General features: G+C 40.7%; 1 protein-coding gene and 2 long non-coding RNA genes across 9 annotated transcripts in view; 1 reads left to right on the top strand and 2 right to left on the bottom strand.

Annotated features, from left to right (window-relative positions):
• Positions 1–4994: 4994 nt before the first annotated feature.
• LOC144207468 (uncharacterized) lies at positions 4995–6946 on the top strand. Of its 3 annotated transcripts, XR_013328671.1 has the most exons (6): positions 4995–5112; positions 5308–5408; positions 6197–6274; positions 6353–6432; positions 6665–6730; positions 6831–6946. It is a non-coding gene; the product is annotated as an uncharacterized LOC144207468 (long non-coding RNA). The 3 variants fall into 3 exon arrangements; XR_013328672.1 differs by lacking the exon at positions 6353–6432 and having other exon boundaries at positions 6665–6726; XR_013328670.1 differs by lacking the exon at positions 6353–6432.
• On the bottom strand, positions 6944–9163 carry LOC144207469 (uncharacterized). 2 transcript variants are annotated; one of them, XR_013328674.1, is made up of 9 exons: positions 9106–9163; positions 8384–8472; positions 8196–8286; positions 8046–8129; positions 7861–7954; positions 7712–7772; positions 7564–7628; positions 7465–7483; positions 6944–7032 (listed from the first exon to the last, which is right to left on the bottom strand). It is a non-coding gene; the product is annotated as an uncharacterized LOC144207469 (long non-coding RNA). The 2 variants fall into 2 exon arrangements; XR_013328673.1 differs by lacking the exon at positions 6944–7032 and having other exon boundaries at positions 7318–7483.
• A 499-nt stretch (positions 9164–9662) lies between these two features.
• ebf1a (EBF transcription factor 1a) overlaps positions 9663–22199 on the bottom strand; it is a 58862-nt gene continuing 46325 nt past the window's right edge. Inside the window, exons 12-17 of one of the 4 annotated variants that reach the window (XM_077732807.1) lie at positions 19099–19164; positions 18600–18762; positions 16333–16512; positions 14940–15137; positions 14146–14214; positions 9663–11842 (exon numbers count right to left, since the gene is read on the bottom strand). In XM_077732807.1, the coding sequence (XP_077588933.1) occupies positions 14147–14214; positions 14940–15137; positions 16333–16512; positions 18600–18762; positions 19099–19164 (675 nt within the window). In that variant the 3' untranslated portion in view covers positions 9663–11842; position 14146. The other 3 variants (XM_077732806.1, XM_077732808.1, XM_077732809.1) reach the window with 3 other exon arrangements.

Here is a 22199-nt window from a genome sequence, read left to right as displayed (position 1 = left end):
TAAGAATGCTGTGTTTCTTTTCCATTCTTTCTTATTTAGTGATTTGTGTAGTTTAACAATAAGCATTTCTGCTTCAATAAGATTTGTCATCTACCCCATATATTTAAATATAAAAATCATCATCACAACATGAAAATGTTATGATTAATTTTGGTTGCCTGGAATATTTGCACACTTTGTTTCCAACCAATGGAAATTGTGTCACTTCTTTTACGATCCCTGGCCACACATTGATTTAACGGGGAAAACATGTTCTCAATTCTTGGAGAAGCTCTCTTGTTTTTGTGCTCCATTCTAATTGTATTGCTCAGTCTTTTAACTTTAATTGTTTTGAACCCTCCGTACTCTAACGCACTGTTGTCAAGAGAACTTTTGTCGTCGGGACACCAATCAGGCACACGGCCCCATTAACGCAGAATGTGTGACCGCTGAATGGGTCCCTTTGGTTTACAAGATGTCTCTGCAGGGCTGCCGCGTGTGTTGGAGATGGCCACACTAGGATAACTCTGGCTAATGTATTGTCCTGAGCCTGCACCCTGACACTTCCCCCTGCTGGCGCCTGCCCATTCATTACTGCTAATTTGACATGTTTACGGACCCGCCCCCGCCTTACATTACATACTTAAGGCGATCGACTGACCTTAAATGGAAACACCTACAGCCGCGCGCCACATCAATACCACATGAAGATGTTTGTGTCTGTGCCCGTGCACGAGTCTCGGGCTGTGACGCAGTGCATCAATACTGAGTTAGTTATTAGCGGATAATCAGGAGGAGCAGCTGAGTTATGTCTTACAGCATTACAGCGATAAGTGTGTATTATGCGACTAAGAGGTCAACAATTCAAAGTAGTCGAAGGTGTGTGCGGGCATGTGTTTGGACAGCGCCGAGATGAGCAGAAGATGTGTAAAAGATCCATACAAGTCCTGATTTTTCTTTTGTTTGCTTTTTCCCATATTCAGCACTTAAATACAGCATTGTGTCATTAAATGAGCAATCTTGCGTTATCTTTCACTGATACACAACATTAATCACCAATTAGCTTGTCCTGCGATCGGCCACCTCTCTCATTAGAATATGATCGAAAATAATGGTACTTAATGATGCTTAGGAAACATAATTAAACGAGTGAGCTGTAGAACATGTGGACGGACCGCGGTGCATCAATCAAAGAGGACCCCGTCAATCCAACGTTCATCGAAAGTGCACCGACTAAAAAAAAAAAAAAAGAAACTGTGTGTGTATATGTGCCGAAAATCACTGGCCTCCATCACGACCTCATTAGGGGAAAATGAAGGGTGGATGTGTCCTCATCACAAGATACTGTTGGTGCTTCAAAGAGTGAATGGCATTAATAGGAGACTCAGTCACTTGGCCTATCTAGCTGCACTGAAATAGATGAAGAAAGAAAGAAAAAATAATAATAAAGGGCATTTCTCTCTGAGGTAGCTTCTTCCAGCCCTAATTAGCATCTGAATAAATGGAATAAATATCCTACATTATTTATGAATTTGCTTTTATCATTAATCAACATAACAAAAAGCGTGTCTAATATGCTCACTGGAATGGGGACAGGGGTGCGTATATAGAGAAGAGATGGAAAGAAAAATAGTTTTTCTTTGCCCCTAGTAGAACAATAAAGATAAGTGTCTTAACATGCTTACTGAACACATACACACTTTGCGGGCCTCCCCCTCGCTCTATATATACGATAAAATCTATCTTTGTATCTCTATCGCTCTAACATCCATTACAAACCTCAGCCTCTTACCCTCCCCACTCATTAGACCACTGCACAGTAAATTAGCAGCAGCAATTACAAGGCGAATAAAGCATGTGCTCTGCCGGCTTCCCCCTGACAGGTACCACACAGATCATAGACAGACACACAGAGTCACCGCCGTAATTACTGTGGGAAACGACCACACACCCTCCCTCATAAGTGAGAGCGCAAACCTCAAATGTGAGTGCACGCTCATCCGCCGTGTAGCCGCGGAACTCAAATTTGTTCTGTCTTGCTGGCAGCCAGATGTAAAGTGGTGCTTTCTGCACCTGCAAAAGAAACATACTGTAGCCGCAAATACACATTAGAGACATGCCTATACAGTAGAAATAGCTGGAGTAGTACACTTGGCAACCACAGTATGGTTACATTCTCATCATAGATTTCATACCTGTCAACCTCAGCCAATTGAACCCCTTATTAAAGATTACATTTCCCCTTATTAAGTGATAAAATCTGTACAAATTCAACGTGGCACATATTTACTAACATAGGACGCACTTAAAAATCTAAAATTTTGTGAAAGGCATAACAAGGAAAACTCCTACCAGTAGATAGTACAAGCTATAATATTACCATGTGAATTCATCAATATGATTTTTTTTGGGGAGGTGTTGGGCCACAATTTTGATGTCAAACATGTGCCTTGGCTCAGCAAAGTTTGTTAAACAGTCGTTTATTCAATTAAATGTTGGGAGGCCATGTGCTAGTCTTACATAAAACAACTATGAATGTTATAAATCTAGGATATCTGACCCTTTTTTATACCACAAGGAAACTTAAAACATGTTCTCTCTCCTAAAGCATAGTGATAAAATGATTGAATGATTTGGCTTATATTCAATGACTAACAATGATATCTAAGGACAAACAGTCATGAGAGGGCAGAGATTTATTAGAGTTGCAGATTGTTCTAAGGGAGTATTCACACCAGAAAAGTATATACAAAACACAACAACAAAACATGTACTGTTACGGACTATTTCACTTTATCTGACATGTTTCATGAACGTGGGAGGAAACTGAAGTATGCACCCATGTGCCCTCATATGTATAGGAACACATACTATCTAATTATTCATGTAGTTTTCCATTTACATTTACATCTTCTGCTATTATTACCTGATGTAATCCACACATTATAGTTTTTATGTTTTTCTAATGCATATTAATTTCTTTATTTGCAGGGGTGTTTCTGTTAGTTTGATTCTATTCAAATGTTAAGAATATTGTTCGGTACTTTTGTTACCCTTGACTAACTGTGTAATGTACTCATTTCGACCTGTGACCTTGGAGGAAAAGGGCTCGTAACCGATATTAAGTGTAATGAGCAATGCAGCGATTTCCCAAGACTGAATATTATTAATATTCATTCCTTGTCTTTTTGCTCACTGACTAGCTGTGCTTCCATTGTCAAACCCACTATCCCCCGACTACCCCCCCCCCCCCCCCCCCCCCATCCATCCTTTCCTCTCCATTTCTTTCCTTTCTTTATGCGGGATCCCCATGGGGGGATCCTGTTTTTGCTTTCAAATACGCCTCTCCACCACCCTTTCTCTCTTCATGTGTCCATACAGAAAGGAGAATGTGCGAGATGGTGCGGAATGTGAATTAATATATTTCATTAGGATACTAGTAGCACACAAACTCCTGAGCAGCAGCGCACTTGATGTGTGCTGAGGCTGTTGGCGCCTCTGGTTCTCCAGGAATAGTGTCTTTGAATACAAGGTCTCCAGAGGCTGTTGAGGTCTGCCCCGGGCCTCCCACTCCTATTGTCCTCCTCCACACTGACCACTCTATCTGGGCCTGCAAAGCTCAAGCAAAATGGCTTCACCTTTTGTCTCAGTGTATTTATGATTTATGTGTCTCAATATGGGTCTGCTCATATATATGTGTGTGTGTGTGTTGTGTGTGTGTGTGTGTGTTTGTGTGTGTGTGTGTGTGTGTCTGTGTGTGTGTGTGTGTGTGTGTGTGTGTGTGTGTGTGTGTGTGTGTGTGTGTGTGTGTGTGTGTGTGTGTGTGTGTGTGTGTGTGTGTGTGTGTGTGTGTGTGTGTGTGTGTGTGTGTGCGTATTTAGGGAGTCCCTGGAGCTGCGTGTTGATGCTCGGCACTAATCAAAAACATTAGCCCCACAACTCATTTTCCTCTGCCTGTAGTCACCTCCGTAATTCAATATTCTACTTCTTACAGCTAAATCATGCACACCACTTTACTGTTTGTCAGCAAAGTATCAACTCTCTTATTGGATATACAGCTCCGCCCAATTAGGAACCTGCAAGCAATTAAAGAGAGCAAACAATGTTTACAAGTCCTTCATTCGGCTCGACTTTCAGGTTACGGGGGCCTCCGGTTACCGCGGAGACCCCGCATCACTCGGGGGTCAGCAAAATCTCAGCATCCGTCAAGGTAATCCAATCGCAGCCCACCTAAATTACATATGCAAAAATAAAAGAAATTAATTTTCTGCTGATGACCGGGTATGCAAATGATGACTCATTTATGGTGGGCTGGTGGGTTTGCGATTAATAACCTTGGAATCATCATTAACTACTAATATGTTTAGGAGGAAACTTGCCAGGCTAACCATGTCCAACTTACCATTGTTAATGCATTAATGAATGTGATTTATTAAGGAGAAAGTCCTGGTAAAAAGGGGGAAGGGATGCATTTCTGAGGATTTAGTCTCCACAAGTCTTGTTCTTGTGCGTCCATTCTGTTTACCAGTGATCGCCGCCTTGCCTCCCGGTCAAAGTGGATTGGTTGTCGAGCACCTCAAGGGTGCTGAAAAATGAGTATTCACACCCAGCCCCTTAGTTTAAATGAAGTGGATGTCTATCATTTACAAAGACAGGTAATGATTTACATAGAATGAAATAAAAATAAAAATAATAAGAGTGAATTTCTATTTTTATACATGTAGTTACATCAATTTACTTTTATTTTGACTATTAATTAAAAATAGAATTGAGATGTGGTAATCATGTAAATATGGTAATTAAACAAAAACATTTTGGGGCAGGGAGACAACAGTACTAATATTTGATAAGTTTCTTTTTTCAACCTATTATTATTTTATATATAAAATTCACAAAAAAGAAACACCAAAAATACCACGTTGTTTTCATGATAGCGTGTGCTACTCTATTACAATATATTTTTGTGTGTCTATGTTTAATGGGCGTGGTGGAGGTCAGAGTTCAAATAGCACCGTCATTCTTCCAAAATGGCTGATGAGTGAGGACGCTAGTGGACTGTATAGCGGCCTCAGAATTGACGATTTGCCGAAGAAAGACCAGTTAAAGTTCTTACTGGACAGGGTAATGCTTTTGGTACGTTATCATCTGGGGATTTCGAAGCCCCAGTTCTCATTTTAAGAGCGTTTCTTTTCGACGGGAGCGTGTTTCGTTCTCGTGACGTAGTCCCATGTGGATGCAGACAGACAAATGTTTGCAAACAAATTTGCTACATTGCGTTACCTATTGCTCTTAATGTTTATAAATGAATCATTCCGTTGTGTGTTTCAGTTCCTCAATAAGCACAGACCGCTGAGCAACATCAAGAATGGGGCCAAAACCACCAAAGAGGAGCAGCTTGTGGACCCCATAACGGGCTGTATGTCAGCAAAGTGAGTCGTGTTTTTAAATACTAGTTTGTATTTTATCTCTCCGTGTAATAATGAAATGTCAGCGTTCAATGCTTTGCTCAATCAGCTTTTCATTATGATGCATCCAAATTTTGAATGAGAACACTAACTGATCTGGTGTTTATTTTTATTAGCAAGAACCCTTGTGGATCAGTGGAGGTGTAGGAAATAGTACACTTATACAATATATGCCAGTGGTTCTTAACCTTGTTGGAGATACTGAAACTTAATTTAGGGGCAATTAAAATATATATTTTTCAAATCAAGATATATATTTCTTGCAGAACTGTTTGGCCAAGCAATGTCACGTGATCATCTCCAACCAGTAATGGTCAAGCAGGGCATGTTATCGTCAATAGACATGATGAATTGATGTTTTGACCTCTGTGGCAGAGGCTCTACCGAACCCATGTTAAGAACCATTGATAAGTTTCTTTTTCAAACTATATATTTTATATGTAAAATTCACAAAATACCCTGGGCTTTGTCCCTTTTTTAAGTGTGGTTTGGACAAAAATCGGAAAAGGCATTCATTGAACTACAATGCAGGGGTCATTTTTGATTCAGGTTTAAACGCATGTTAAAATAATTTTTCCTCAGTTTATGAAGAGAACAGATGCAATATTTGACTTTTTGGGATATTTTTTAAAAAAATGGATTAGAAAGGATTGACTGGCAAAACTCATCCAGGATGAAATACACGTGTGGGTCCTTTGTGCATCAAAATGGTTAAATAAGCAGTTTCATAATCACGCTGTGGTGTTTTGTAGAGGTTTAAAGCCACTGAGATGATGGAGGAGGTGAAAGCTGTAAAAATCGACGAGGAGACCAAAGAAGTTGTGGATGAGGTAGGACCTGTTTCAGGTTATTTATTATTTTCATGTTGTGTACTAAACCTACTCCTTTTGTATCTTGCTTCTCTTCAGGGTCCACCAAAGTTTACCAAATCAACGCTAAAAGGGTGACAGTGAATGGCACAGTCTTTGACACCAACATCCCCTCACTGGTACTTGTTGTTATAGACTCCAACTCTAGTTGTCTGTCTGGCACCTGTCCAGTATGTTTTCAATGTCTCCCACCACATCAAAATGTCAAATGATCAACTCATCAGTAGATGGGTCATGATTTTTTGATTTGGGTGTGTTGGAGGACATGGAAAATGAACTGGATTGGGGCCTTGGCATAATTCTATTTTTTTCCCCTCCTGGGGCTTTAATGTTGCTTGCCTTCTTTTGCAGTGGAATGAAGGCTTGCTGACTGACAAATGGATAGATGGCACCATGGGAAGAAGAGCCCTTATGTTGGTAAAACTTCACTTTTTTTTTTATTAACTATTCGTCAATCTTTTTTTTTAATGTTGGAATTAGTCTATTGTTCCTTGACTTTTTTTTTTTCTTTCTCCAGAACCAAGAAAACATTCTTTGTATCTTGGGTGGAAGCACTACCTCTAGATGCTGGCTGGTTTATGGGACTTTATCTCAGTCCCTTCTTTGTGGAAAAATAAAGCTTTTGAAATCTAATTGTTGTTTGAAAATTTTTATTGAAAGACATTTGCACACTTAAAATTCACATTGAAAAACTTTTTGGTTTGGCTGCTTTCCTCCACCTGTAAACAAAAACACATTAATTTATTTTTAAAAATTCTGCCCTAAACACTTAGTCATTTTTTTTTAAATGCAACACTTATTATAATTTAAAAAAAAAAAATCATTGCTTTAAAAATATTTTTACTTATTCATTTTTTCCCACAAAACACTTAGAATTTTTTTTTTTTCAAAAAAAGCTCGTTAAACACTTAGTCATTTTTCCTTAAAAATACTTATTAAAAAAAAAAATTAAAACCAGAAATCCTTAGTCAATTTTTTTATTTTGAAACAGAAAAAGACAGGAAATATAAACACCAATAAAAAAAAGGAAAAAAAAGACCATTAAGGGTCTTGGGGTCTTTTTTCTCCAAGTGTTTTGACAAAGTTAAATGACACACAAATCTCTTTTATTAAAATGACTGGTTGAAGAAAAAAGATGAAATCCTCCTCACCTTCGGGATTGGACATGACCTAGAAAATAAGAGGATTAGTAAATTGCAACTTTGGTAAAAAAAATTTAAAAAATGACAGATATTTTACGATTAACTTACCTCTATGAAGAGTTCAGAGATGATGCATTATCAAGAGGGCAACGTGGGAAGAAGATCACTTGGACCTGCATATAAAATAAAACGGGTTAGTCAATAAAAAAATGTGACATTGGAGTGTTTGGACTTAGATATTTGGCAATAAATTAACCTCTCAGAAGACTGCCAGCAGAGTTCGGAGATAGTGGGCAAACTGAGGAGATCGTCTGGACCTGAAGCATATAAAATGAGAGGGGGGGTTGTCAATAAAATAATGTCAGATTATACAGTTTTGACTTAGATATTCTACAATAAATTGACCTCTCAGAAGACTGTTATCAGAGTTTAGAGATGATGCATCAACAAGTGGGCAACCTAGGAAGATCACTTGGTCCTCCAGAGTCTGGACATGGACCTGGTGCGTGCATATAAAATAAGAGGGGGTTAGTCAATAAAATAATGTGAGATTAGAATGTTTTGACTAGGATATTCTACAATAAATTAACCTCTCAGAAGACTGCCAGCAGAGTTCAGAGATGATGCATCATCTTCAAGTGGGCCACTTGGTCCTCCAGAGTCAGGACATGGACCTGGTACGTGCATATAAAATAATGAAATTAAAATGTTTTCATTAGGATATTCTACAATAAATTAACCTCTCAGAAGAATGACAGCAGAGTTCAGAGATGATGCATCATCTTCAAGTGGGCAACCTGGGAAGATCACCTGGTCCTCCATAGTCTGGACCTGGTGCATGCAAGGAAAAAAAAACAAAAGTTATCATATCCAGAGACTGGAGATTCAACTGATAGGTTTAGGTGGGTTTTTTTGTAACTAGTTTTACCTTGATTTGGCCAAGTCTCCTCTCCTGTAACTTCAAGTGTGTGCATGGTTTCGGGCACGCAGGAATTTCTGCATCTTGACTTAACTAAACTATTTGCGAAATGCCAAACAATTATTAAAGGAAAGAGAAATCTTCCAATAAATGATAAAGATAAAGAATGAAAATTAGTTAGTGAGTGATCCATGCTAATTTCTCCTTTCCAGACAAAGAGATTGAATATACAGACGGATATTAAAAGCTAGGAGAAAGTTGCCGTAACACTTTTAGTAAAAATGATTTTTTATTTTCATTTCAAAAAACAGATTTACAAATTAGAAACGGGCTTAGTAGTCGCCGTGAAAACTATCATTACATACAACACACCAGGAACTAAGTCGTGCCTCTGGATGTCATTTTTAAGTAATCCTTCACCAAACAAACTATCCGTTGATATCTCGGCTTTGTTTGACTAAATTAAAAGTCGTTCCCCACGACTCAATAATAGAGAGAATAGGGACATAATACTTTTGAAGTCAAATGTCGTGACGCTAATGCTAAGATAGCTAGTAGTACCATGTCGCACACAGCCAGTGAGGAAAAGAAGCCCCTACTTAAAATGTCGACGTTGTCTCCGACTTGGCATCAAACGAACAGGTTTATTGGCGTTTAGAGCACAATTGAGTCCTAAAAAATCTACCGATTGCGCGCAGTTAAGCGAGTACATTGCTCGATCTATACCTTACCTCGTCGTGCAGGTCGACCGACAGCATAGAAAAACGCCCATTCCAAAGGGGGTGACGCTGCGCCTGTGCTCAATTTACGCAACTACGTAATCACGCCCCTATCGTCGCTCCATATTGGATGTGGAAAAGATGGTGGTTGTTCCTCCCTAACTTCATATCTATGTTTCGAAGATGATTAGGAAGAGTCGTGATTTTTGTGGTCCTGATGCTATAAATCACCATGTATATACTACAATGATACTCTAATGCATCTTTAAACTCAAAGTGGCATGCTATAGTTACTATAGCATGCCTCTTTGAATGAATACACTTTAGTGTAGTTCTTTCTTTAATACTTTTTCTGAACCACTTTGTCCTTATTACGGTCGCAGAGGGTGCTGGAGCCTATCCCAACTGACTTTGGGCCAGAGGTGGGGACACCTTGAATTCCTATTTCTGCAAATTCAGTTCATACATTGTCTATATTAATTTTCAATCAGTTACTTTTACATATACACAAAAATGACCAGTTGTTGAATAATGATAATAATAATAATAAAAAAGAATGCAGGACAAAGTCACAGACAAGAGGTAACTTTAATTCAACATTGTGAGAGTCCAAAAGTTATCTTACAGCTCATCAAAAGCAATAACAATCTATACAGTAGATTTTTTTCCCTTCTCTTAGAGCTTTGTGGTGTATTTGCAGTCAAGGACAGGAAAACCTAAAGAAAAAAAAAAGAAAAAAAGAAAAAAATAGACACCGGCTATTTGGTTTGCATCTTTCATTTTCGCTGTACAAAACTTTACCAATAATCATAATGGGGATGGAGCTAAATTTCCAAAGAAGCTATTCATTTGTGTACGACAATAGACTTCTGTGGTGTGTTTTTGTGAAACAGATATGGCGCGGCCCCTCACAGAAAACAACAACCCAAGTGCCTGAAAACACCCATCTGTCAGCAGGCGCCCCTCTCTTTAAATGCTCCATAACAAAACCAGAAAAGCAGAGAGAAAAGCCCCATTCTCTATCTGTCTGTCCAGCAACAGCTTTAACGCACATACACATACACTCACACACACACACAAACAAAACAATCCAAAAAAAAAAAGAGACTGCAGCTTCTGTTTTAGCTTGTAACTAAGCCATGTTGTAAAGTAGACGTGTGGGGTGAACGGCACAGGGGGATGAGCGACTCGGGTCTGAGCTGTGATGATGAGATTGTGCTGCGGCAGCGCTTGGCTGTGCTACTACGTACAGTTAAAACTGTTCAATAAAGGTGAAATGATTCCTTGAAGCAAGTCAAAACGTGCCTCGCTGATGTATTTTCGAATGTTCCTGAATTATGGCTCTTTGTGTTCTGATGTATGTTTGTGCTTTGTCCCCCACAAGTTCCCACAAATTCCTCTGTGGCAAAGAGACAATTGTGGCAAGGCTAGAAAACTGTACATGTGATTGAATGAAGAATGGGATTGCATTGTTAAGGCATCTAGACTGCTGGTAAAGATTACAGTGACAGAAAACAAGTGTGTCGAGATAGAGTATGCAAGCAGGCATAAATAACATGGGGAAAGTAAGAAAGAATGTGCACACACACACACACACACGCACACACACACACACACACAAGGACAGTGCCACTCCAGAGAGGATCCCATGCATATTAACAGTATCCATTGGGAACACAAAAAGATATAGCTTTACAGTATATATTAATGTGTGTATATATTCTTTAAAAAAAACTACTTCAACCAAATACTCGGAATAAGATGCTACTTTTTGCCATACAATAAACATTTTCAAAAGGAAAGCAACCAAAAAAAACAAAAAACAAAATAAAACAAAACGACCGACACGTTTTATTAACTTATATAAAAATAGACAATGGTGTGTTGGTGAGTCCCATACAAAACCAAAAGAAGTCACATTTAAATAGTGAGGACAACAGTGATTCATGTAACAGAAAACAGTGAAGTATGTTCACAACACAACTAAACAAAGGTGACATACAAATACAAGGCATAAATACATATTTATAGGATATTTTACACAAAACCACTTTTTGTATCCAAATCCTTGCTGTATATCTAAATCTTCTGTACTGAGAAGCTGCCTTAAGACATTTTTTAAACTAGAGCAAATGCAAAAAAAAAAAAAAATGAAGCCAAATGAATGAAATAAACCAAATGTTCACCTTTTTTATATACAAAAATATATCACACATTTATTCTAATGTCATATTTGCTTCACTCCTTCAGTACAGTGCTGGCTGGACATACACATCTTCGGGCTTTTCAAGGTTGTATGAACCAAAATCATCACATTTTGGTTTTAAAAACTTCTATGACGAGCTCCAGGGTCAAAATTTTAGTAGTATCCAATTAGCATGAATAGAATAAAATCCAAATTTTAGTTTTTTTCCCTTAAATTTGATGTTTAAAACAAAAAATAAGCAAGTTAAACACTCAATCATTGTTTGTGCATGTAACAATTGGCTTCTCCAGTAATCAAAAGAACAAAGATACATATTATGAATATGAATCCTGCAGCTATACTAATTCAACCAAAAGGGATGTGACATGGCAAAGTTGTTCCATCTTCGAAATCCCAGTGGAGTGGAAAGGCCTGAGTTTTGAAGAGAGTTCTTAACGTCGCTTCGGCTTCAGAGTACAACACGCACGTGTGTCTTGTTCCTCTCAAACATTCTTTTTTTCCAGATCCTCTACATGGGTGGAACAATCATCCCCGGAATCGCTGCTTGTGGGAAAAGAGGGGGAGGAAAGAGGAAAAAGCAAAGGGGGTGAAGAGAAAAAAAGAGAGAGGTCAGTCAGTCATGTGATAGCTGGGTTTCATCTGTCATCACAACAGTGCCATTGCCCAAATGTGCTGCAGCAACGACACGTCTCACTCCCTGATTATCTCTTCAAATCTAAACATTTTCCTGCTAGCTCACCACGCATGGATCACATCATTCTAGTCTGGCTCAGGCTTTTTCACAAATTTTTTCATACGAGCTTTGCCACTCCTAATTGTTAGCAGTCACTCCAGAGTGTTGTGTAAGTGTGCGAACAAATATAACAAGGGTGACAGAGGCAAACAGATTATGTGTATCTATAAGCTATATTTGTTAGTATGAAAATTTGCATGAGGTACATTTGCATTTCAGATTTCAGAATTTAAAAGTCGTTAAATAAAATGGGATGAATTATGGTTTTGTTTTAATGAAATAATTTGCTTCAATTTTATTGTCATTTCATTTTTATTGTGTATAAATCTTTTTATGACTACTTATGTGTGCACTTTATGGTGAAGCATTACATCTCATTGGACTTGTATAATGCCAATAAAGGCATTTAATTCAATTCAAGTTTGGAGTTAACATTAAGTCAGTGTTTGAGTACAAGTACTGTTTAGTTTATGATACTTTGATGATGTCAAAGTTGCAAGAGACATTGTGCATTGCACAAAACCCAGCTTTTTATCTATTCATTTTTTTTCAATAAACCTTGTGATTAAGAGCTCATCATTGTTCAATCTGGTTTTCGAGTTTACCATTAAAGAACATGTCTGAAAATGGCCTACACATGGTCCCATGTCCATTGAGATGTAATAGGTGGAAATTGTGGGTCTCAGTACACATTAATGTTGTGCTATTTATGCCTGAAAGAGGCCTAAGAGTCAAAACGTTGTTTTTTTATATATATGATGGAGCATAGCTGTAAATGCATGCATAAAAAGCTGAACTTTTTAACCCATCAAGCGGTATTACTGTAGTGGATCGTCCAAGGTCACCACAAAATGTGTACAGTTTGGAGTTGGGAAAAATATGCTTTGAAAGTAGAACAAAGACTTGAACTTGAGGTTGAACAGTCACGCGCAAAGACATGATCGACGGCAACAAATCTTCGGTGTAGTCAGCGAAAACCTCAATCTGGTCAGGGGTCATTTGAGTTGAGAGAAAGCTTTCTCAGAGCCTTCCTTAATTTATGGAAAAATATACCTCATCACTTGAACATTTGGATATATTATTATCTATTGTTTGGTGTCCATTTCAAGTTACCAAATAGTTACTTGTCCTTCTGCCAAGTCAAATCATGTGGCAGAATATGTTCTCCTGCTATGAATTTAAACAAGTTTATCACTTGTCGATGTCCAAATCCTTTTGAACTAGCAGCCCTCCCACTACAAATGGGACATTCATTTCTGTCAATGGCAGCCAGCATGGTAATAAATGACTGACTTGAACATTATTATTATCTCTATAAAACCTGCCTTTTTTTTTTAGTGCTCTGATATTGAATCGGGCCTCCGACTTGAGGAGTGAAGCATGACTGGTGATAGACCAGATTGGTTATCTGGCCTATCACCAGCCATGCTTCACTCCTTAAGTCATTCCGTCCCCCCCCAGTTTTACACATAAGCCATCACACGGAGAAATTTTTCATATAAGATATCGGCTCCATATTGATTCCCACCTCTCTTCAACCCACTAATTCCCAGGTTATTTCCTAAATGCGTCCTTCTTGTTAGGATTAACTGAATGAGGTGTGTGTGTGCCAGTATATATATATATATATGTGTGTGTGTCAGTATGATCAGCGTGCAGTGGTCCCAGCGCTCATCAACGCCGACAGAGGAAGTGAGGAAGTGCTTAGCTCGAGGCTCTGATAAAGATTCCCATCCATCATTTCTCGGGGCCGGGGATCTCAACGCCATACAACATCCTGCCTAGACGGGCCGAGTATGAGCACAGTTGGATGGAAACAGGGACGGCGGAATGACCCCTGGTGGCACCGCGTAAAGCTCCCCATGGACGGCGGACACAGCACAAGGCAGGAAGCAGGAAGTGAAAAGAGGAAATGGAACACATATGCGTTCTCACTGACAAGTGGAGCGTGACAAATACAAAACGAGAAGGAAGGGCAGGGCAGGATGAGCCGCGGCTGTGAACGAGCTGGGTGGGACAGCGTGGGATGGAAAGCAACGGAGGAGGGATAGTTGAATGAAAAGAAAAAAAAACAAGAAAAAAAAGAGAGAGAAAAAAGAGCGGGGTAACATACTTCAGGAGAAGGCCAGGCCCTGCAGGGAACTGGCTGATGAGTACTTGCTAGAGTCCACAAAAGACTGATCTAAAGTCAGGAGGGACAGTCAGGGATCAAGGAGGGGGAGAGGAAGAAATAAAAGGATGAAGTGGAGGGAAAGGTGAGAAATTGTTATTAAGAGGAGTTTAATGAGGCAGCATTGGCAGTTAAACAAGTTGCAGGAAATAATGGTCTGTTGGAAGAAGAACAGTAGAAAACAACCCACTTTCTATGTATTTTTAAAATAGTGAGATTTAAAGGAAAGGCTATCCCTCATTCATTATTTTGTGTCCTTAGCCTATGGAAATTAGAAAGGTAACCTCAGTAGGAATGTTTAAATCTCAGTCTAAAATAAATTTACACTCGGGCATGGAGCTAAATTTGCATCATGTCAACCTCTTTTACTTCTGCTTTTCTTTTTCTTTCTTTTTATGGATTGTACACTGACTTTAGGTTAACTCTTGCCCTCATTTTTTTTAATGAAATGTTGCATCTTTTATAGATCAGTCTCCATAGAAGAGGTTTCTTTTTTTCTAATCTCAAGATCGTTTTATATTTCTCTTAGCTTTGTTTCTTATTGCTTATTCAATATACTGTTTATATATTCATATATATTCGAGAGCATTTTAAATAACAAAACCTGAGGTGCTGGCCTGGTCAAACTAGTCCGACTTATAGTTGAGAAAATACAGTACTCTGTATATTGTTTTCCATTATATTATTATAAATATTTTTAGTGTGTACTCGTCATTGGTCACCGGCCTGATTCTTACCTTGCAGGCTGTTAGCAGTGGCGCTGGTGCACGTGGGTGGCGGTGAGTTTTGGGGTCGTACGACAGGGGCAAAGGCGCTCTTCTGCTTGACGGCGGCGGACACCATGTTAGCGGGGGAGAAGGAGAAGATGCCGGAGGAGCTGCTGCAATTGGAGGGAAGGCTGGTCGACGACGCCATGGTGGGGCTGGAGGGGACGACTAAGAGGTGTGGAAGGAAAGGTTGGAGGGAGGGCACGAGAGGGGGGATGGAGAGGTCGGGGAAGAAGGATGGGAAGGAAAGATGAAGACGGAAAAGGGCGAAGAGACGGGGTTAGAGAGAGGGCCGAGGGCACAGGACGGGCACACGGGATGAACAGAAGGGGACTGGTCAACGGATGATGGCAGGAGGGACAATAGTTCAGATAACTACAGTAGCTTACATGTGTGATGAGCAATCGCCCTAAACAGAAACTCTCATCAAATGTAATATATGTACATTATAGAATTGTTTTTTAAAGGATATTGAATGGAATATTAGGCATGGATACTCTATATTCACATAAAATAATACAAATACAGATGAAATTCTGCACTGACAGCTTCAGCTGTAGGTTTTGTTTTTACAGAATATAAAAACGACTGAATTTCTAGAAGAACCAAGAGAAATATGGAATTATTTTACACAACAGCTATCTGCTGGATTTACACCAGCACCTCCCTCAGCCAAATTCCGTCCCTCCCGCTGACATCATCCCATCTATCCACTTTTCAAGGGTTTATCTTTTGTCTGCTAATACACTAAGAGCATTTTCCCCCTCAGTGATTTTACAATCAGCCAAGTCGTATTTCACCTGCCCTCTGATATCTGCTTCTGCCTTTATTGTTGTTATTATCCAACACTTAGCTTTTATGGCCCTGCCTGCCAAATCCTTGCAATAAAGTCATAATCCATTTATGAAGGGGCCTAACTAATCAATTAATGAAAATTGGACCTACAAAGGCAGGCTGGGGGCCCATTGATTGAAAGTGTCTGTGTAGGGCCGATGAGCCTGTTAAAATACTTGTTAACACCCAGGAATCAAAGAGCCGAAATGGAATTGCTTCTCTAGCAATTAGTTTATTGATTTAATCAAGGGTCTTTAATGTAGAGAGTGAATGTGCGTGTGCAGGGTGTGGATGTATTGAGGGGGACGCTTAGGTGATCTGGCCCCCTTTTCCAATAAAGGCAGGATTTGTGTTTGACTCTGTTCTTAGAGAAATAGATGAGCCAGCTAAACGGCTCAATTTGGTCCTGTACATCAAATTTTGTGTCCACCTCGCAGCACTTAACGAGCAAAAAGGCGCTGGCCCTGCCTTTCGTACACCCTCGCCGGACTCGTGGTCATAAGCTCCGAGATGTGAAGCATTTACTCACTAGCATACGGGGAGTTGCCTGCGGATCCATTGAGGAAGTTGGGCGAAGTGCCCAAGGTTGCCATGCCAGAGTTAGCGTATCCATTCATGCTATTGGAGACAGAGCTGTAGCTACCCTGCTGGGGAGTGGAGCTGGGGACATAACCATGAGGGGACACACTGCTTGTGGTCCTACTGAAACCTATGGACACGGAAAGAGAGGGAGAGGGAGAGAGAGGGAGAGGTATGGTAGAAGGGAAGAGAAGAGAGAAAAAGATGTTAAGGATATAGGAGAAGGTAGACAAAAATAAATCCATGCAATGTTGCCATTGAAAGAGTCTGCATGACACCGGAGAGAAGCATGATTTTTTTCTGCCATTGAAATTGCCGAGTTTTTAAAAATGTGAGGCACCACATGTGCAAACCAATGTATTGTGTGATTGGCTGTAACAAGGAGGTAAAGCGACGTTATCTTCACTTTAATGCTCCTTGAATTTAAATAGCTTATGGTATGGTACAGCTCAAGAGCTATTATTTTAAATTGCTCAGTTGTGCACTGTGACAAGCTGGAGTAGAGTCGGATTCCATTTGTGTCCCTCAGAGGTACAATTAAACTATTGTACTCCAGCTGTGACTTCCAAAGTCGAAGGCTCCTTTACGTTAAACAAGTTTGTACAATTCAGAATTGAGGAAAAAGGTTCTCAGAGGTATTGCAAAAGTGCTTGAACCCTGATTAAGGGGGCCCTCACGCAACATGTGGCATCACTGGACTTCAGTTCGTTAAGTGGTAGAACGTGTTTGTTTTTCATTGGCTTTTTGAACCAATCTTAAAATGAAAAAAAAACCTCATCCATTGGTGTTAAGTGAAGGGCATGAATGGACAAGAAGCGTATAATAGCGTCTCCACTCAAACCAGACGCTTCTTACGCTGAATTAAAATGAGATGCTGACACCTTCTAGATGCAATAAAAATATTTCATTTTTTTTTTTCTTTCCCAAACGATCTACGAATAAAGCGGTACCACAGAAGTGTTGCCATTCATCACTGACAGTCAATTCATTTCAAGGGATTATATTAGAGTTAAGACAATTTAGTCTTTGGCTGCCATTGACGGCAATAGACAACCAATCGATTTGACTGAATTTGATGTCTGTGAATATCAAAGATAGTGAATGAGTTAATATAAGAACTTACAATTACTTTTAGGAGTGGTCCACATGTATTGCTAAGTTTTTAAAGTTCCTAATAAAAGGTTGAAGCCATTTTCACGGTACAACATGCCCCTCTGGAAGGGAATAAGGACAAATGTGGTTGGATAGATAAACCACTTTCTCCATTGTACATGGGATAATTGCAATAGCGATAAAAGTCCATAGAAATGTTCGAACAATCTTGGATGGAATATGGCACTGTAAAAAGGTAAAGAATGAGTGGAGTACGAGCGATAAAAGAGTGATCCAAGTATTAAAACAAGAGACCTGTAACCTAACTGGCTGGTCTCCAACAACAAAAAAAGTAAGGCAATTTCATAGTACTAAGAATTTGTGTAGCCTCTTGGAATATTTCAGCTATTTAATTCTTATCGGGTTGTAGGCTACAAGCCTGTAAACAGTAGGAAGGAGATAAAGATAGAAGACTACGAATATACATCCCAGGTCCAAGTGCTGACATAGCAGAAAAAACCCCACCTGGAATTGATCACTAGCGTACTCTGTAGTGCAATCGTGGTTGCACTTTAAACATCAAAGTAGCCTCTTCTAGCATATTTAGCACATTTGTGGTAGTAAATAAACCATAAGTCAAGAGGCTGTTTTCTTCACAGCTTAAAAAAAAAGGATTTTGAGAGGAAGCTCATTGAAATTATTGAGACACTTCCAGTGGCTGATCCATCCAGCTGAATTTCTTCTCTTCTTTCCTTCCCTAGATACATGTGATGAATCGCCACTGACTGCACCCACATCTCTCTTTGTCAGACAGGGGCCGACCCCGATCTAATATATACACCCCTAGGACCCAATCATATTTTTCCTTCGTGCCTCATCTGTGAATCCCGACTTCTCCGTTCTTTACAATCTCACAGAATTTCTTGTCTCGTTTGCACCATTCGCTTTTTCTTGTCACCAATAGTTTTTGGGTCTCTGTTTTTAACTGAGAGCTAAATTTACTGGCACTTTTAATCATCATACTTGAGGACAAGACGTCCATCGTTTATGTATTTACATTTTTCTTTTTATATTTGCAATTACTATTTTGTTGTTTACAATTACATCAGCTTCATCGTGACTCACCCTGATTGGCTGTTTGGGCCACTTCCGACCCAGTGAAGGAGTTTACGGCCATCATGCCCGCGTGAACTGATCCAGACCCAAGGCCGGCTAGCTGGTTGTGCCCTCGCGGCACAGTTGTGTAGAGGGCCTCCGCAATGTCTGCTGCTCGTTTTAGGATCATCTCCTGGAAAAGGGGGAAGAATAGTAATGAAAGAGGTCAGGTTCTCTGTCTTTTTCAGCAATAGAGTTTCTTGAGCAGTGAGTCAGCATCAGAGAATGTAAAAAAATAAATACAAATACTTTTTCTTTGACTTTTTCCTCTCATGCATATATTCATAGGGGTTCACCTCAAAGTGAGTATAAGTATGATAAAAATGCTTGATGTTTCTTCAAAATGACTTATCATAGAATGCGAATATCTTCTAATACAACAGTTGTCTATTTAGCTAATACCACAAAAGATATCTCAAACAAGGGCATACTAGGTGAGCATGATGGCGCTGGAGTTTGGGCTCCTTACCTGGTTGTTGTGAGGCATCCCATACAAGGCTTCGACCAGGTCTGCCGCTCTTTTTAAGATTACCTCCTACAATCAGGAACAAAAAGAGTAGGGAGATTGCTCATGAGTGTGGCAGCTGGAGGACTCCAGTCACTTTCATTACATCTCACTAGTAGCATTATGCTGTGAATGCAGAACAGAGGCTGCACGACAGGAAGACGGCGCTGAGAGCAGGCAAGAGGAAGAGAAATGGCTCTGTCCGTGCACTTTGTTACTGGCTGGGCAGTTTGGGAGCGTATGGGTTAGCCGTGAATAAAACATGAGCCTGTATCTCTTTATCAGTCAAGCATCTTTTGCATCTTCTCCCCCCCTTCCTGCTGGATCACGTATCCCCTGCTCATGATCACGTATCAATCTAGCTAAGCACAACATATCAGTGGTCTGACAGCGATACAACTCCCCCTCTTACCTGACTTGAAACCCTTCCCGACCCTGCTAATGTTCCACATGGGTAGCCCGACATCCATTTATCTGGAGTGGAATTTCCCATATCAAACATTTATTCTTGCATACTCTTGCTGGACTTTGTCCTCATTTTCTATCACTTACCCCCCTTTTAGCCTGTCTGTTCTTTTCGTTTAGTCTACGTGTGTCTCAAGGCGGCCCTTATAATAGATGTGCGTGTATGTGTGTGATGTAGACACCTTGAGCTCTACGAAACCCTTTTTAAAAGTTAATGTGCCGGGGCCAGGATATATGCTGGAGGCGCGACAACCAGAAAATTGCTGCCCCCTTCCCACCAATGCTACCTCATTTCTTTTTCTTTCTCTCTTTCTCTCCCTCTTATACACACACACACACATGCACACATGCACATGCACACCCACGCTGTGCGTTCTACCCTCCTCAGTGTATCCCTCGCTGTGAACAAGCCCCGGAGCATGTGTGCTCTCTGTTCCGTGACACACCGCCTTTCAATCAGACCTCATATCACACACACGGGCGCGCACACACATACGGGGGCTGTCGAGCACGCCCAGGACATGACGGGAGGGTCAGCAAAGCAATAAAGATTGTAGAGCGCTGTCCAAGGTGCTAAATTCACTCAATAATGGGAGCGCTGCCTCTGTGTTAACCTCCCATTACTAGCACTATCTGGGTGAGGGTGGGGGGCATGCACAGGAGGAGGAGACAGGAAAAGAGGGGGACCAGAGAGGAGGCCCGCTTGGCGTGATTGAGAAATGTAGAGGCCCGCTTGAGCTAAGTGGTTCTTTAGTATGTATGCGTCGTTCCCTCGCCTGCTACTCGCTACTTTTCCTCCATGCCAGATGCCTCCTAGGGATTGCTGGATAGGTAAATGGATGGATGGGGGAGGACAAGAGGAGGAAGCACAGGAAATGAGGGAAGAGCAAAGCATTGTGGCACAAACAATTCTTCTGTTGGCAAAGGACAAAGTCCATGGTAGAAGGTGTCAAAAAGCTGCTCGAGGCCTTCGTGCTTCCTGCTCGGGGTTAGGGGATTGCGAAACAGAATATAGTCATAATATGGCTTCATCATTCATTCATTCATTTATTCATTCATTTTATGAACTGATTCATACTCAATAGGGTCGCAGGGGGTGCTGGAACCTATCCCAGCTGACTTAGGGCCAGAGCCGGGGGACAACACCCTGAATTGGTTGCCAGCTGATCAAGGACAACCATTCACTCACAATCATATCTCGGGGCAATTTAGAGTGTCCAATCAGCCTACCATGCATGTTTTAGAAACATGGGAGGAAACTGGAGTACCCGGATAAAACCCACGCAGGCCCAGGGAGGGAGAACATGCAAACTCCACACAGGTTGCAATAAAAACAGCAAGCAATTACTGTCAGCCGGTGGTTGGATCTCTATAAACGTAATTTACACCCAATTTATTTATTATTTTAAGATTTTAAAAAATTGCCCAATTGCAATTGACTAGTTAACAGATAATGATCACTCCCACCTTTCTAGTTCAAATAGTTTGGACGTATTTACCCGCATTGAACGAATGGTAATCGCTTGTAGTATTTATTTTCATTGCTTTTTTCTTTCATGTACCAATGTTTTGATTTTGACTGAATCATGCAAAAACGTCAACCTGGCCATACGACATCAACTTTCTGTCTCCTTTTCTTCTCCCTGTTTGCCCATTTTCTCTATTAATCACTCTTTCATGGTCCAGTGCCTCTTCTACTTATCGGTCTCTCGTTAGCAAAGGGATCTGTCCAGAAGCTAAACGCGATTAGGCAGCGCTCCAGAGTCATTCTGATAAACAGATAAATGTGGTTAGCGCCGTGCTGCCTGCCTTGCCCTGCTGCTGTAAGGAGAGACCATTTCCTGGGCGCAGGGTCTCTTCCCGTAAAGTCGGGCCCGCCGAGACGTCAACAGGAAGGGGAACCTGATCCAGAGCAGAGCCTGGCCTCGTCTGGCAGGACGGTCACTCATTAGCCGGGCCCAGATCCCCTCCCCTGCACCACAACCTGAGCTACAAAGCACCACGCGGTCCGTCTGTGTTCCGGCTTCCAGCGCTCGCCGGACTATTAGCGGCAGCGCGGTGCAGCTGGACGCTGGTTCATCATCTCGACATATGGAGACAGAGCAGGCATTTCCAAGGTTCATTAAGAATCTCCTCACTAAAAGGTGCCTGGGGGAAAAGTTTGTTCCTGATTTAAGAATTGTGTGAGGAAAAACAGGCTTGGCTTGCACTGAATGGGCGCAAAAAAGTTGCCAGCGTGTGCCCCTCTAATGATTGAGGCCAACCGTCGAGAGGAGTGTGGTCAACAAACTGTTATTACCTAATAAAGGCACGAATCAATAGTGCTGAAATGAACAACTGGACCTGCCAACAACCGCTGTTCATTTAGAGGGGGAGACACCACACGGCGAGGGAGGGATGGAAGCCGAAAAAGAGAAATGTAAGGTGTAAAAGACATCAGCGGGACAAGTTCTGTATCTAGCAGACATGACACACCACCAGGACAAGTGATTTCTTTATCTTCCTTCTACATCTACCTGGGCTTTCCATCTGCACTGCTCTGTGACGTTTTCCGTGGATGTGTGTGCATGCCGCGCTGCCAAAACGTGTGTGTTGGAAGT

This window comes from Stigmatopora nigra, chromosome 14 (assembly GCF_051989575.1).
Source record: "Stigmatopora nigra isolate UIUO_SnigA chromosome 14, RoL_Snig_1.1, whole genome shotgun sequence".
Lineage (NCBI taxonomy): Eukaryota > Metazoa > Chordata > Actinopteri > Syngnathiformes > Syngnathidae > Stigmatopora > Stigmatopora nigra.
This window is presented reverse-complemented; position numbering and strand designations above follow the sequence as displayed.